General features: G+C 49.8%; 1 protein-coding gene across 37 annotated transcripts in view; it reads left to right on the top strand.

Moving 5' to 3' along the window:
* The window catches only part of PPFIBP2 (PPFIA binding protein 2), a 156,851-nt gene that overhangs the window by 122,902 nt on the left and 17,191 nt on the right, over window positions 1-16,758 (top strand). For 13 of the 37 annotated variants that reach the window (XM_069554502.1, XM_069554512.1, XM_069554510.1 and 10 more), the window contains 10 exons: window positions 3,223-3,284; window positions 4,613-4,688; window positions 5,811-5,914; window positions 7,960-8,027; window positions 9,605-9,662; window positions 10,759-10,800; window positions 13,714-13,852; window positions 15,006-15,038; window positions 15,456-15,594; window positions 16,227-16,355. In XM_069554502.1, the coding sequence (XP_069410603.1) occupies window positions 3,223-3,284; window positions 4,613-4,688; window positions 5,811-5,914; window positions 7,960-8,027; window positions 9,605-9,662; window positions 10,759-10,800; window positions 13,714-13,852; window positions 15,006-15,038; window positions 15,456-15,594; window positions 16,227-16,355 (850 nt within the window). The remainder of the gene's footprint in view (window positions 1-3,222; window positions 3,285-4,612; window positions 4,689-5,810; window positions 5,915-7,959; window positions 8,028-9,604; window positions 9,663-10,758; window positions 10,801-13,713; window positions 13,853-15,005; window positions 15,039-15,455; window positions 15,595-16,226; window positions 16,356-16,758) is intronic. The other 24 variants (XM_069554515.1, XM_069554513.1, XM_069554503.1 and 21 more) reach the window with 3 other exon arrangements.

Below are 16,758 nucleotides of genomic sequence, written 5' to 3'. Positions count from 1 at the left end.
TTTTAAGTCCCTTTGAATAGACTGTCGTCCTTCCTCGGTGGCAGAGACTGTGACTGCCTTACCTGAGAGCATATCCACAGAGCCTCACACAGCATTCAGTCCATAGCTGCCAAGGAATATTTTTTGAATAAATGAAAGGATAGTGAATGGTCCCTAGGGAGTTCAAGTCTTGCTGATTAAAAAGAGAGGCTAAATCCTCAGATATTCTTATTAATATGTATTTAATATTTGCAGCTATTTGCCTTGCATACAAAATGATCACACACCTTCCAGCTTCTCCTCTTGCCCTCAGGCTGCAGTGTTGCTGGAGGAGGACATGTGGCCCTGTGAACTGGCTCCACTACTGAGTCTCCTCCGGGCCTCAACATCGCTTAGCTTGGATCCCTGGCTGGGGTGGGGAGGCTGGAGAAGGAAATAGTGACAGATATGCTCATCCCTCCACCAGCCTTTCTCAGTGTCTTCACCAGCCATTGAGTGTGTCATCTATCTATTTCCCATGGTCTAATGTGGAGGGTGCAGACCCCTAAGATACTCTAGACTGTCTATGATGCTAAATTTGGATAGGGAACTCCCCAGGCCATGATTTCAGGTCAGGCAGGCTTCCCCCTGCACCCTATGCCTCCCCACAGACCATACTTTCCAGGCCCTGCCTCGGGTGCCTCTTGGAGCTGATCTTTAGGGCCTTGTTCTGGTTAGGCCCTGCCCAAAGCATCAAGATTTGCGGTCTTCATCTGGAGCTTACCACCCTTTACTCCACAAACCACCAAGAGCCTAAGACACAAAGCAGCACTCTACACCTTCCTCTGAAAAATGTATTCCTACGTCTATTTACACAAAGTCTGTCAACCCATTCTTCCTGCTCTTGTTGGCTATAGCAAGCATCCAGAGGAGATGGGGTGCCCATTCCTACTTTTGTCCCCTTGTCTCCTGAACTTTACTTACGTTGACATACCTATTTGCTGTAGGATCCAGTTTGGGATGGGTATGGGGGTTTGTTTTGGAAAAACGACGCGCTAATTCCTCAGTTCGGTTCAGTCGCTCAGTCATCTCCGACTCTTTGTGACCCCATGAACTGCAGCATGCCAGGCCTCCCTGTCCATCACCAACTCCTAGAGTTTACTCAGACTCATGTCCATTGAGTCGGTGATGCCATCCAGCCATCTCATCCTGTGTCGTCGCCTTCTCTTCCTGCCCCCCTCCCAGCATCAGAGTCTTTTCCAATCAGTCAGCTCTTCGTGTGAGGTGGCCAGAGTACTGGAGTTTCAGCTTTAGCATCATTCCTTCCAAAGAAATCCCAGGGTTGATCTTCAGAATGGACTGGTTGGATCTCCTTGTAGTCCAAGGGGCTCTCAAGAGTCTTCTCCAACACCACAGTTCAAAAGCATCAATTCTTCAGCGCTCAGCTTTCTTCACAGTCCAACTCTCACATCCATACATGACCACTGGAAAAACCATAGCCTTGACTAGACGGACCTTTGTTGGCAAAGTAATGTCTCTGCTTTTTAATATGCTATCTAGGTTGGTCATAACTTTTCTTCCAAGGAGTAAGCGTCTTTTAATTTCATGGCTGCAATCACCATCTGCAGTGATTTTGGAGCCCCCCAAAATGAAAGTCTGACATTATTTGCACTGTTTCCCCATCTATTTGCCATGAAGTGATGGTACCAGAAGCCATGATCTTAGTTTTCTGAATGTGAGCTTTAAACCAACTTTTTCACTCTCCTCTTTTACTTTCATCAAGAGGCTTTTTAGTTCCTCTTCACTATCTGCCATAAGGGTGATGTCATCTGCATTTCTGAGGTTATTGATATTTCTCCCAGCAATCTTGATTTCAGTTTTTGGTTCTTCCAGCCCAGCGTTTCTCATGATGTATTCTGCATAGTAGTTAAATAAGCAGGGTGACAATATACAGCCTTGACGGACTCCTTTTCCTATTTGGAACCAATCTGTTGTTCCATGTCCAGTTCTGACTGTTGCTTCCTGACCTGCATATACGTTTCTCAAGAGGCAAGTCAGGTGGTCTGGTATTCCCATCTCTCTCAGAATTTTCCACAGTTTATTATGATCCACACAGTCAAAGGCTGTGGCATAGTCAAGAAAGCAGAAATAGATGTTTTTCTGGAACTCTCTTGCTTTTTCCATGATCCAGCAGATGTTGGCAATTTGATCTCTGGTTCCTCTGCCTGTTCTAAATCCAGCTTGAACATCCGGCAGTTCATGGTTCATGTATTGCTGAAGCCTGGTTTGGAGGATTTTGAGCATTACTTTACTAGCATGTGAGATGAGTGCAATTGTGTGGTAGTTTGAGCATTCTTTGGGATTGGAATGAAAACTGACCTTTTCCAGTCCTGTGGCTGCTGCTGAGTTTTCCAAATTTGCTGGCATATTGAGTGCAGCACTTTCACAGCATCATCTTTCAGGATTTGAAATAGCTAATTCCTAGACCTCCACCTATTTGGCGGAATGACTCCCAGCCCATTTAGGCTTTGTCCTTTGACCTGGCTCTCCAGACTAGTTTGTGAAGAATTCCAAAGAGTCTCTGTTGGGTCCAGAGTGGGAGAAGGCTAACTGTCATCTACCACAGACTGACAAAGACCCTTGGGCCCATAGGGAAATTCTGCAGGTTTATGATGAACTAAGATTGTTTTCCTTGACTGTAGAGTTTGTTTCAATATATTTATAGATCCAATTAAACATTGTTAGTCAATTCTGAATATGCCTTTCCTAATTGAGTCAAGTACCTGGCTCTTTTTACATAATCATTCTTTCCCTGTCTCTATTTGGCTGGAGACTCTTTTTCTTCCCATTTTAAATTCTCCTCTGGTATAATCCATGGGACTGTGTGATTCCTGATTCTCTCTGAAACTAGTTAGCAGCCCTAGTACCTGCCTATTCAAGTTATAAAGGATAAATGTCAGATTTCTTCTGGGATATCAATTGTAGAAAGTTTGGGAGTTCTTCTACGACATCCTTGAGTAAATGACATTTTGTTTCCCCCCAAAAAAAGTCTATAAAGAGAAGATAAAATACCAGGTTAATTTGTTGAATTATCCAACAAATATTTAATGAGACTGACTGTGTGCCAGATACCATCCTGGGCTCTTTGAAGAAGTAAGGAGTGATGTGTAATTTATTCACACAGAAAGTTGTAGCATCTCAGCAGGTAGAACTAGCTGTCTGCATTTTATGTAAATAATTCTTCCTACACTTAAATTATTTTAGACCAAGAAATTCAACGTCTGAAAATGGGGATGGAAACTTTGCTTGTTGCCAATGAAGACAAGGTAAGATGGCCATTGAGCCGCTCTGTCCTTTCCCTACTGACCTTCCTGGTTCTGTTTGGTCCCTTCTGGTCTCTGATACTTTGGGCAGGGCTGAGCCCATCAGGACACTGACTCAGGGAAGTGTCAGGAGATACGCCTCTGCTTCCTGGAGACTCGGCTCAGTTACCTGCTTTTGACTTTGATGCCTGGGAGTTTTGCCTAAATGGAATCTCTCAAAGGCAGAATAAAGCCATATCTGTTCAGGTTGGTTTTGGGGAAAAAATACCCTGTGGTTACTGCCTATGTCATAGCTGTTGCTCAGACTCCTAACAAAACTTGAGAGCCATCCACCAGTCCCCCATGTTCATGATCTGGTGATAGACCCTTCATAAAACTGGCAAGAGACCCATCAGCCTTATTTGTTCTTCACGTTGAATCCCTGCACAATCATAACATAGCCACCTCCATAGAACAGAGCACCTATCTGGCACAAAGGTCAGCTCTAAGGATCACAGCCCTGCGTTTTACAGACCAGGAAACCGAGACTCAAAAGTGCTTGAGTAGTGTTGCCCAAGGTCAGGTAACAGCAGATAGCAGAGCCAGGGTCATACCCACGTTTATCTAACTCTGAAATTTGTGTGTAGTCCCAAGTCCCCAGCCTTTGCTGGGGAAGAATTGATCCCCTCCGGGAATTTCCTCTGTTATGTAAGGAATCTCAGACTCCTAAGGTATTGAGATAAATACGACAGCTTTATTTTAGTCTTTTTTTTTTGCATGTAGCTTCAGAGGACAATGGGCTTCCCATGTGGCTCAGTGGTAAAGAATGTCACCTGCCAAGCAGGAGACACGGGTTCAGTCCCTGAATGGGAAGGAAATGGCAACCATCTCTAGTATTCTTGCCTGGGAAATCCCATGGACAGAAGGAGCCTGGCAGGGCTGCAGTCCACTGGGTCGCAAAGAGTCGGACATTACTGAGCGACTAAACAAGGACAACTAGAGGACAGTGCTTGGACCAGGAGGCAGGTTTCCGTGGCTGCATCAAGAGGGTAGGGAGACCGTTTCCTGCCTCAGCAAACGTGTGAGCCATTTGAAGGCTGTATCAAACAGGGGTTGTTTTCTAAGTAGAGATTGGACTCATAGCCTTCAGGGAGAGCAGGAGTGTTTATGGCAGCCGAGGAGGCCGACCACTGAGAACCCCAGAGCTTGGGCACTCTGTCTCCCTTTGAAGTGTTCTAGAGGTTCCACACAGCTTTTCCTTTCTGTGTGCCCAGAACATAGCCTGGGCCCCAAATGAAATCACCTCAGGCGCCAGTGTTGTTTACATGGAAATCTGTCTTGCTCTGTGACAGGACCGTCGGATAGAGGAGCTTACTGGGCTGTTAAACCAGTACCGAAGGGTGAATGAGATCGTGATGGCAACCCAAGGTAAGAGCAGCGGGGAGCTTACCATCTTCTCCCCAAGGTATTCCATCTCTACTGTGTTAAATGCTGGGCAGTCCTGCCAGAGGAGTCTTCATTTTTATTTGGAAAAATGCCCTGCAGGAAGATGGAGCTGGTTAGACTGCCCTGGATGGTAGGAAACTGGCAGCTCTTGATTTCCAGAAATTTCATCAAATGGCAGACAGTTCAGTACTTCCAGGGACTAAACTATCCAGATCATCAAGAAAGGAAAGCCTTCAACTTGACCCGTTGGGAAACCCCACCCTCAGGAGGGCTATGCATCTCCCTGGCATACTTCTTAGAGGCAGTGAGTGCAGTCAAACCTGGATCCAAAGGCAGTTTAGTACCCTCACTGGGAATTAGAGCCTATCCACCTCCTGGAGAATCTAAAAGCATCTCTAGCAGTTGCCAGGACACTTGGGGAGCCTTCTTTGAGTTCCTGGGTGCTTGGGTTCCCATAGGAAGTCACAGGGCAGGGAGAGATGTTTGTGTTTCATACTTACTGCCCAGACTGAATGCAGCACTCGGGCAGCATCCGTGTTGTGTGGGCACCCTGGGGCAGATGCCCGATTGCCTGCCTTGTTGGTCACGCTGTTGACCCAGGCTCCCATTACAGATCCCGAGGAAGCAGCTGTTTCACAGGAGAGGGCTGCTATAGGGGTGCTCAGGAACCTCTCATTCAGGCTGAGCTGCTGCTGCCTCTTGGGGAAAAGCCAACCCCTAGTTCAGGTTGTGGCTGACTGGTTGTCACCCAGGCCACTGCCAGCCCTGCACACATGTCACAGGCTAATTTCCTGTAATCCTTTTGGATCTTGGGTTAGATGAGGGCCTGAATGCCTGTGGCCAAGGAATGAGAAGATTGGAGAGGAATAATTGGGGGTTGGGGACTTCTCTTGTTTCCCCCAGCATGAGCTCTGACCTTGAAACGGCCTCCTGGAAGCCTGTGCTCAGATGCTCCAATGAATATTCTGAATCACACTTTTAATCTCCGTTAATGTTTTTCTTTGTCCCTCTTAATGAAGGAGAGACGGTGTTAGAATTTTGTGGTACAATTACAGGTTTCTAAACAAGCCATGTGGTGGTAATGATCTGCATTAATGCTTCCAGGGCCTTCAGAAAGAACTCTCTCCATCAATGAGGAAGAACTGGAGGGAGGCTTCAGGAACTGGAACACTGCAAATAAAGGCCCCGAAGACCTGTTTAAATCAGAGGTACTGTGTTTCCACTAATGATGTGGGGTTTCTGCAGGCCCCAGGAGCTTGCCCTGAACCTGGGGGAGGATCTAATCGGGAACCTGCCAGGTATAAATCTTGACAGGTAGAAAAATTAAAGCAGTGGAGTCACCCCAGAGGCTTTGGGGAGACACTGAGGGTGGAAGGAGCCAGGGCACAGGCCTGTGTTCCTGCTGGGGAGAACAGCAGAGTGGACACTAGACTTCTGAGGATAGGAATCTCCTGTTCTCTCTTCTAGACTTTGTTTTGGCCGTGCGGGGTCTTCGCTGCAGTGAGGGCTCTTCTCTAGTTGCAGCCCGTGTGGGCTGCTCTCCGGCTCTGGTGTGCGGGCTTCCCTCATTGCGGAGCACGGGCTCTAGAGTGCGTGGGCTTCAGTCGTTGCGGCATGCGGGCTCCAGAGCACGGGCTCAGTACTTGTGAAGCACAGGCTTCGTTGCTCCGTGGCGTGTGCAATCTTCCCAGACCACGGATAGAACCCATGTCGCCTGCATTGGCAGGCAGATTCTTCACCACTGAGCCACCAGGGAGGCCCCAACTTTTCTTTTTCAGTTGGTTTCCTTGTTTATTTTTGCCTTTACTCTCTGGAATATGAGCATAGACCAAAGGGATATTTTTATTTACCACTGCCTCTCCAGGATCTGCAGTGATGCCCAATACCCAGTTAAATTCAACAAATATTTCTTTAATGAATGAATGCATCTTGCCCATTTGGAGGGAATTTTGAAGTGATACATTCCTGTTTCACAGACAACCTCTCTTCCCTGTAGCCAGCATACAGATTTCCTTTTCTCTTGTTTAAAATCTGGTCCAGTTCTAAGGCTGTCTCTGGACGTGGTCTAGATACACTGGGCAAATAAACTTATAGTTACAGATCTCAGAAGAAGAGGGACTTCAGTCCAGAATTTAAAAGGTTCTTAAAACTCCAGAAGAGTCACACTGAGGAGGGTCTTAGTCCAGCGAAACCCTTTTAATTAAGGGAGGGGCGAATGTGTCATCTAGTGGCCCAGTTTGTCAGAGCAACCACCCCAGATTGCTGGCAGTAGTGGCAGTAACTGATATCCCGTACCCATGTGATTAGCACTGTACATGACTCACCTCATGTATGCCTCATGACTCCCCACCGGGGATTCTTCTTTTATTGTGCTGCAGCTGAGGCTCAGAGAGGGTAAGTACTCTGCTCTAGGTCACACAGCAAGTAGGTAGCAGAACTTGGACTTGAGCCCAAAAGCCCAGGCTTTTAACAACACTACGTACTATAATGCCAGGGTTCTTTCTAAGTAGACCAGGAAGATACCGGGCTCTAAAGAAAGACAGCCCTTAGAGTCAGTGAAGACATTAAATTGCGTCCTTCTCTACCACCATTAGCTTGCGTTCATTCCACCTGTGAGACCCTTGCTTTTCGACCTTGCTAAGCCCATTCTCATCTCTCAAGATTCAGCTTAAGTTTCTCCCTTCTGAAGCCTCCCTGACCTTCCCACCAGTGAGAAGGGTCCCTTCCATTCCCATTCTATTAATATATTATAGGACATGTTGCATTGATCTTTCATCCTAATTAACTTACCCACCTCCCTGATGGCCTGTCAGGCAGTGGATGCTGCTCCTGTTTGTTGATTGACTGTATGAATTACAGTGTTGTTCATTGCAAGCAGAAATCCACTCTGGCTAAGTTACAACAAGGAATGCTTTTGAAAGGGTGCACAGTGAATGAAAGGAAAAGCTCAGAACCAAGCTCAGAAAGGACAGGGCGCAGGGATTCGGGTGTCAGGACTAACTTGTCAGGACTCTACTGCAAGGATGTGAGCTTGGGGCCTAGAAGGAGAGGCAAGTTGGCCATGGCTTTCAATATATCTTGCTTGTTGGCATCTCAAAAAAGCAAGGCACCAGTGTTGTTGTAGCCCCTGTGGCTATACCCAGGGTGGGAGATGTACCTCCCCAGGAGGAATTGTCTAAACAAGGGGAAAGGATGGTGGCCGGTCTCCAGGCAGTGACTGTTCTTTCCGGTGACTCTTCTGGTTCCCATGCAGGTATCTCCAAGAGGCAGCTCTCCCGCGGCGGGGCCACCCCCGCTACCGCAGAAATCACTGGAAACCAGGTAGGAGGCCCAGGCGTTTCCGTGGAGCTGCTGTGCTCTCAGGCCCCTCTCAGGGCTCCAGATGAGGCAGTGATCACAGCCACCCTGTCCTGGTCCCGCCTGCCCTCCCATAGTCAGGGCAGCACTCCAGGCTCCAGCAGCGGCCACAGCAGGGCCAGAATGGTGGTTCAGTCATGAACCATGCCCACCTCCCCTGGCTGTAGAAGGGCTTCCCTACCCACAGGCCGAGGGGCCAGGTTCTTGTCACTGAGAGGAGATCTGGCCAGCGTTTGGGGCCTCGGGGAGGGGGCTGCACCTTCTTTGTGCCCCCAGGGGCTCCTCAGAGCAGAGAGTGCCCTGCGCCATGAACCTGTCATTGCCACCAGCCCCTTTGGCAAGGCCTTCCTGCTCTCAGAGGGAGGCCACCCTGTGACAACACTCCACTCTCTCTCCAGGGAGGGCCTTTTCTTCTCACAGGGAGGTTGGTCCATTTGCTTTGAGGAAGCTTCAGATAGCAGTGAGCTTACTGTGGGCTCACCTATGTGGTCACCAACTGCCTCCTGACTGATACCCTCGAAAATCAACCTACTTCTAGTTACAGATGTCAGCTCTTTAGAACACGTTTCCAAGGAACCGGGATCTGGAGCTCCACTGCCAAGGGCAGGCTGTCTCTTTCAGCCAAGTGACGGGAGTTTCCCCAGAAGGGCACTGAGTCTCCACATCCTAGGCACTCAGAACCCCCCGTTTTCCATAAAGCCGTTGTTACTGAGCTTTTAGCCCCAGAGGAACAGTCATGCCAGGGATGGCGACTGGCCAATTTTTAGTTTTGCAGAATAAGAAATTTGGTTGATGAGTTCACTCAGAATGAAGTCAACATGGAGTGACTCACACTGACTAGACTCATAAGAGACTAGTGTAGCAACAGATGCTGATTTATTCATATGAACTGAGAAACATCACTGCCAAGGAGCCTTGTCACAGGTAACCCTCGTGACCATGGGTGGTGGTGCTGCTTCTCTATCCAGTTGGTTCCCTCCTCTGCAAAACAGTGCCCGAGAAAGCTGATTCCTCTGAGCAGACTGCCCCGGGCTCACAGGGTTGGAGCAGAGGGACAGAGGACCCCAGCAGGTGATGCTTTGGAGCTGTGGCCGACGTGCTCATCTGCACTCTCAGGTGGCACCGCCCCCTCCCTGGGTTACTCTCACACTCACAGACCAGGCAGTATTGGCCCCCTTTCCTCTCTTTTGACTCCACAGACATTGGCTTTCTCTTATGACCGCACAACAGCCAGCGCCCACTGATGCCACTGAATTGTGTATTCTTGGTCTTTGAGGACTGTTAAGGACTTTTGATTTGGATTTCAGTGATGCTCTCATGCATTACCAACACATGGTCAGACCAGACCATCCCCAGAGTGGACCAGACTCATCTTACATGTAACAGTTACGATGAGAGGGTGTTGAGTTTTCTCCTGACCTTGACTCTGAGCCCAAGATAGAATACCAGTTAAACATTGAAATATCCTCTGCACGAATGATGCTAAGTTCCTCCTTCTCCAGTAACTGTTTCCCTTTTTGTTTTCTTTTGTGTTTTTCCAGGGCTCAGAAAAAACTCTCCTGTAGTCTCGAAGACTTGAGAAGTGAATCTGTGGATAAGGTCAGTCCATTAGTCTATACATAAAGATGACTGAGTTATTTCTTTGAGGTCAGCACAGTGCCCGGACCCGCAGGCCAGGTGCTGTCCCTACCTCATGGAGGCTTTTATCAAGTTGCTGGGGAGGTAGGGATTTTATGAACATTTTGAGAAAACTGGTCAGCTATGGCTCAAGGCATCCTAGGGGCAGGGTGAGTCAGAACACGCTGCCTGGAGTTGATTAGAAAAGATGTTGAGGTGGGCATGGATAGGTTTGGGGAAATGGTTTGGGGAGCAGGAGGTGGTAAGGTCAGAGGCGGGAGTCAGATGGAGCCAGAGTTCTTAAATCCTGGCCCTATTTCCCCAGGGCACTTGGAATGTTGCAGAGGTTTTGAATGAGGATGAAAGTGAAGTCGCTCAGTCGTGTCCGACTCTGCGACTCCATGGACTGTAGCCCACCAGGCTCCTCTGTCCATGGGATTCTCCAGGCAAGAATACTGGAGTGGGTTTCCATTTCCTTCTCCAGGGGATCTTTCTGACCCAGGGATTGAACCCAGGTCTCCCGCACTGCAGGCAGATGCTTTAACCTATGTGGATAAAGATGCCCCTGGGAGTGGGTTATGGAATAAAGTAGAAGATTGGAGAGGAAGCTTCTTAAAGAGTCTAAAAAGACATGAGGAGGGCTTTGTGGCTCCTTATATGGGGCTGGCCCTTGACCACGTGGGTGCCCCTGTGCTGGAGAGGAGGGTCACAGATTCTTGGGCAGCGAGGTCATTGGACACACAGGGGTGCTGCCCTGTAGCACTCCAGTGACCTTGCTGTGTAGATCCCTTGGGGTCCAGCAGTAGGCCAGGCTCCCTGGTGATACAGTGGAAAACCAGGAAGGCAGGAGCCCGCAGTGGCTTTGTTCCCATCACATGCCTGAGGCTCCCTCCGGTCTGTCCATGCAGCTGGACAGATACCTGTGTTCCCTCCACCGACTGTTGATCTGACAGGGATGGGGAGGGAGCGAGGGGCGAGCCTTGCAGATCCAGGCCGGCGGGCGGCCCTGAGTTGCTGCCGTGACTAACGCGGGTCTCTTTCTCTCCACATAACTGAAATGCTCCTTGCCACCCCACAGTGTGTTGGTGGGAACCAGCCCTCCCCCGTGGTAGAACCCAAGGTAGTATACGTTAACCGCATGTCCCTGTTGTCGGTATGAGGCTGCGCTGTTTGCTAGTCTTTTCATTTAGCAAGTTACAGCTTTTGAAACCTTAAAATATGTTACCTGTAAGGGGTGAAAGGAAAGATGAAACCTCCTCTCCCGCTTTCTTCTTCCGTGCCCTCAGCTGGATCCTGTGCTTTCATCTCCCTTATCTGTGCAATAGGACTTCTTCTTATCTCCCCCATCTCACAGGCTCTGAGAAATCCACTTTTAAGGCAGAGTTGTTCTGATCTCTGGGGAGGGAGATGTTATGATCTCAGCACACAAGCAGAGGAGTGAGACAGCCCTCGTCCTTTCTGTAGTGATAAGTCATGGTTAAAACCCCCGGGGGCACACTCAGCGCAGGCGCACGGCTCCTTCTGCAGTGGCCCCACACATGGATGTCTGGCCTTTGCTTTCTATGACTAAGAACTCTTGACATTGTAAGACACCCTCTGTATTCTTCTCCAGCCCTGTTAGATGCATGTCTGGACTTTCCTAGAATGTGCCTCCACTGATGGGCTCTCCCTGTGGAGTCCACGCAATGAGTCAGTCTCCCCTGCTCCTGACAGCTCTGGAATTGGAGTCCCTCGGGCCCTGTCTCAGTTACCATCTCCTGTGCACAGGTCACAGACCCTGAAAGGTCCTATTCCATATCCTTGGAGCGAGCAGTGAGTCCTCTCTATTGTGCCGGGACCACACTTGAGCCTGATGTAGATGGGGTCTGCCCCCTGCCTTCCTCGCTCCAGGGACTGATCTTGTCGTTAACTGCTGTCGCTGTAGACCTCGGGTGTGTGATATTCTGTGCCTCTGTGTCCTCGTGTGCTAGGCCAGGGGCAGAAATTGTTATCCTCTGTTTAGAAACAATAAAATGGAGGTTCTGAGGGGCTAAAGAGAAAGAACTTGGCCCGAGTTGGTCTGACTCCCAGCCTAGGCTCTCCTGCTCAGGTGCGCTGCCTCTGTGCTCTTTCAGGGCAGCAGGGTCTTCAGCCGTCTGCTTGGGATTTCCAGCCTTGCCTGGGATTTCCATCCCCCTAACCAGGGTCATTCTTCTCAGAGACTGCAATGCCGGGACTGGCTTCGGGCACTTCCGTTTCCCCTGTGTGGTGTCCTGATGTTGCATCGCCTTCTCCAGCAATGAGTCCCTCCTTCCCAGCGTCTCTTCTTGGCTGAGCAGAGCTGAGAGCCCTTTCAGTGCCCTTGGTTCTTTCACTGTCTTTTTCACGTGCCTGAGCTGCCTTTGAAGCCATCTTCCACAAGGCTCTGCCCTCTGTAAGTCTCAGCCCTTCAGCGAGCTCCTGGGGCAGTCCTCACGGGTGTAGCCTCGGCTGTCTCTGCCCTGTCTTAGAGGAGTGTGTATGATGATACGGCAGGATGTCTGTTTCTGAACCCTTCCCCACTCCCATATTTCCTGTATAAAATGGAACTTGGAGCCGTGCCTTTCAGCTCTCAAAAATTTGTGAATGCCGCCTTCCCCACAGTCAGCGGTTCCCAGGTCTGACTGTACGTCAGAGCAATCTGAGACGCGTGTTAAAAACACAGACTCCCAGGGTGCCTCCCACAGGGGCTGATTCATGGGTGTGGTGGGACCTGGGTTTTTATATTTACAAGTGTCCCAGGTGATTATAAACCAGCCCGTGTCGGGGCTGGTGTTTGGAAACTGTTGCTGTTGACCATAAGTCTTAACAGGTCCAATCTGTCCCTCATGGGTCATCATGAACTTAAAAACTGTGTGGGGTCCATCTCTTCAAGTTCAGTTATCCCTCCTTTACCAGCCAGTTCCTGCAGAATCCCTTGAAAATTTAGCCCCCTATTCTCATCTCTATTCTTTCTGAGCTGATTTATATAGGATTAGTATTCAGTTTTCAATGACTAAATTGAATTTCAAACAATTTCTAAGGCATGCCTTTATAAGGAAACTGAATTCAGAAATTTATTGGGCACTTGGCTTTTAACTAAATGAAAGATGTCACAGTCACTGAAGTCTCCCACTAGTCTTCTGACTTATTCATTTTGAAATTGGTTTCATCTTTCTTCTTTTCGACTTCTGCATCTGATCAAGTGACCCACAGTTGATTCCCTTGGTAACATTGCTTTCTCTTTTCTTTTCACTCAAATGAATTTACTACTGTGTTTCCCTCAGGTTTGTGGGTTTAGGGCCCATTAAATCATTCTTGACCAAATAAGTGCAATTCTTTTTTTTTTTTTTTTTAAATGCAATTCTTCTTCATCTCGAAATCAACTTTTCTTTTTGGAACCCTTTCCATGGCCAGAGTCTGAGCACAGGGCACACTGCCCTGGGCTGAACCTCATGCAGACTGTGATCCTAAGTTCCCAGGAAACTTCATGCTGGGAGGTGGCCCTCTGACCCACTTCCTGTTGACATCTCCCCTGACTGTGTTCTTACCTTCTCGCTTCACCTTAACCTGCTGTCTTTCAAAATAACTATTATTGTTATTTATAAATATGATCAATAGATACTATTATCTACTACGGTAAAGCAATAGGTATAACATTTGTTGGAATTCTGGTTTGTATGCTCAGAGAGCTTGAAAGGTAATTCTCGGCTGTTGATTGCTTAACCTCTGAGCACAAGGCCAGACAGCAAGGACTTCGCTTCCTGTTCAGACATGGCTTCTGTCAGCCCTCGATTTGAGCTCGTCTCTGTCCCCATCTCGCTATGCGGCTTTGGGCAAGTTTCTTTCTTTCTCGGAGCTCTGGTCCTATTGCCTGGCCTAGACTAATTGGCCTTTGAGGGGCTTCAAGTTGGCCTCAGTTTACAAATGGTTCTTGGAGATCAGGGAGTTGTTCCTGCATCCAGAGATTTCCTAATTGGGTTTGAGGTGGAAAGTGACAGCTAATTCAACATCTCCCTCCCTCTCCTTCCCTTAGGATGGCCCTTTCCTGGCGGAGCACAAATATCCCACGTTACCTGGGAAGCTTCCGGGAGCCACGCCCAATGGAGAGCCTGCAAAGTCTCCACCCGCCACCTCCCCAGTGGACCCCGCAGGGAGCAGCCCGCTGAGGCTGAGTGAGTGTCCAGACCCCAGGCTGGCAGCTTCTGGTGCCTCGGCCTTGGCACTTCCATTGTTGCACGAGGTCCCTGCACCCTCCCCACCACAGCCCACATCTGGAGAGCAGTGGGGGTGGGTGGACGGGGCAAGTCGTACCTCGGGGTGATCCCATGTCCAGAGACGATGGCTGTCTTTCTGGGCTCACTGTTCCCTTCCAGAGCCCAGGAATCAGGGTGTGTGCCCACCTTCTTTCCACCTGTGATTATTCTACCCCCTTTTTTCTCTTCTCCTCTGTTCCTCCTCTCTTGACTCCTTCTTGACCTTCCTGTTTTTCCTCTTTCCCTCCCTGCTAGACACCGCACTCCACCCTCCCTGGCCCTCCCCATTCCTCCTCTGTCCTCCTGATCTCTTTCCTGTCTCTGCCTTCCTCTCTGCAGCCTCCCTCTTACCAGTAGGGTGATATTATGTGCTCGTCCAAGGAAGAGCATTTCCTTAGAGAAGTGGAGTCAGTGGGCAAGGGTGCCAGTCCACCAGTAGCCTTTTGGTGCTTAGGATCTGATGGAGATCTTTGCACAATAGTCTGTATTTCTCCAATAGCGGCAGCAGATCAGTGGTGGGGGGCAGGGGTGCTAGAAGGGAGCATTCTGGTCCTGACCGAGCTTTCCCCGCCCCTGACTCCTCATCTCTGGCTGTTTCCGAGCCAGCCAGTGTACAGGCTTCTGCCCTTGGCTGGTACTGCCTTTGGCTGCAGAAACTCCAGAGAAGCCCTTGAATGAATGTGTCCTAGCGACACTCAGACTGTGGCCTTTCCTGCAGCTTCAGATCACTGTAGTCTGATCTGAGTGAGCTCTGACATGTGCACAAGGGCAGTGGGCGGCCTGGCATATTCGGCCCTCACAGCCACCCCTCTCACTCCATGTGTGTGGATGCCTTACCTGCGAGGAAGTGGCACCAGGAGCATTTGGTCCCCTCACTGCATGACCCTGCAGGTCAGGCTCAGTCACCCTTCACCCCACCCTTCCTTGTGGGATTATTTTTCTTTCTGTTTGAGTTTTTCCCTCTTGCTCGATGACTCTTGTTTATTTCTTTGCTTCCCTATAACTCTGTTGGGCTGGACTTTGGCCTCTCTTGCTTCTTCATGTGGCTTCTCTGCTTCTTGGTTGGCTGGAGACCGTGGCCGGAGTGTCAGTGCCCCCGTATTAGGTACTGTACCCTTCCAGGTGAGGTGGACAGTGAGACGCCCTTGCTTGCCTCCCAGGACACCCTCCCTTTTCCAAACATTCAGCCAGGTCTCCCTGCTGCCTGCACGCCCACGTCTCCCTGGGGGGAGAGAGGAAGCTCCTTGTTGGAGTTATCCTGAAAGTAGTGGGCCCCCATATGAAGACATTTGCTCACCCAGATTTGAAGCCTTAAGCTCACTAACTCCCCAGAGAGAAAACCTGGGGTACGCCTGAGCCCCTACTGGTCTCCGAGATCTTGTTGTAAAGTTCTGCCCTGAAAACAGGGCTGGGCAGACTATTCTCGACTCCTACTGAGGGAATGGCCCAGGCTTGGGGAAAAGGTTTGCAGAGGTAGGTTCCTTCTTGTCGTTCACATGTCATTTCATTTTTTCAATCTCAGGAGACACAGAAAGTGGCTGGGACGACACTGCCGTGGCCAATGACTCATCCATGTCATCGGGCACCGAGTCCAGCCCCCAGTCTCCCCTGACACCAGATGGTAAACGGAGCCCCAAAGGCATCAAGAAGTTCTGGGGAAAGTAAGTTGGTGGTGATGATCATTAATTACATTGTTCAGAATTAATATTCTTGGCTGAGCAAAGTGTCTCCATAACCCCCCTGTTTAATTAGATGTTGGAATAGCAGGAAGCACAGAGTGGTTACATGTAGAGAGAAGACTTTGGCCCAGAGAAGGAGAACTATGAAAGGCACTCCTTAAGTAGAGCCAGTTGCTGTACATGTCATTCATTTTAGGCATCAGTCCATCCCACAGACCCTGAGAGCATCCTCTGCGGCTATGCCTCACGTGCTTTGGAGAGACGCATGGGTGAGACCAGTTTCTTCCTCCTCAGGGCTCAGTCTGTGTCTTAAGCGATCTTTGAAGATAGAGCCCTGAGTCTTTGCTGGCCTTGCTGACCCAGTCTGCAAAATAAGGCAGAAACTGGGGCCTCCTCCCAGGCAGCACTTTGACCCCCCAGGGAGAGGGGCCTCATCCCAGAGGCACGGTTAGAGTTGAGGCTGGGCCTTGATGCTGGCCCTCAGGGGAGGCACTGGGAAGCAGGGCCATCCCGAGCCCTGGGTGTGGCTTGTGAGGCCCTATGTAGGGGGAGTACACTGACCTCGGGCTTCCAGCCTGCCCTCTGACGGTCTCCATGGATTCCTGTCCACACAGGATCCGAAGGACTCAGTCAGGAAACTTCAACACTGATGCCCCAGGGGTGGCCGAGTTTCGACGAGGTGGGCTCCGGGCAACTGCAGGGCCAAGACTGTCCAGGACCAGAGACCCCAAGGCTCAGAAAAGGTAAGCCTCCCTCCAATCCATCTGCAAAGAATTGTGTAAAATCCTGCCCAGGATGAGTGAGGATGGGGGCTGGATGCCCCAGAGCCTCCAGAGATGGAAGGCAGGAGCCCCTAGCCCACAGCTTCTCGGCCTGTCCCTTTGACACATGTGGACATTGCTCATGCTTATATCTAGGTGCACTGAGGCAGAGGCAGGGGCTGCCTACAGCCAGGATGTGGGGTAGGAGGCGGCGCTCCAGCCCCACAAGTAAACCTCAGTCTCCTTATCTATGAAGTGTGGGGTCAAAAGCAGTTGCTTGTGAAAGTTCTTATGAGGCTCACGTGAGCTCCTACACATTTAACTCTGGCGTCAGCTGGCCACATTCAAGGGTCCCCTTCCCCCCGGGAGACTGGTGGAAAGAGAG

Source organism: Ovis canadensis, chromosome 15, assembly GCF_042477335.2.
Source record: "Ovis canadensis isolate MfBH-ARS-UI-01 breed Bighorn chromosome 15, ARS-UI_OviCan_v2, whole genome shotgun sequence".
NCBI lineage: Eukaryota > Metazoa > Chordata > Mammalia > Artiodactyla > Bovidae > Ovis > Ovis canadensis.
This window is presented reverse-complemented; position numbering and strand designations above follow the sequence as displayed.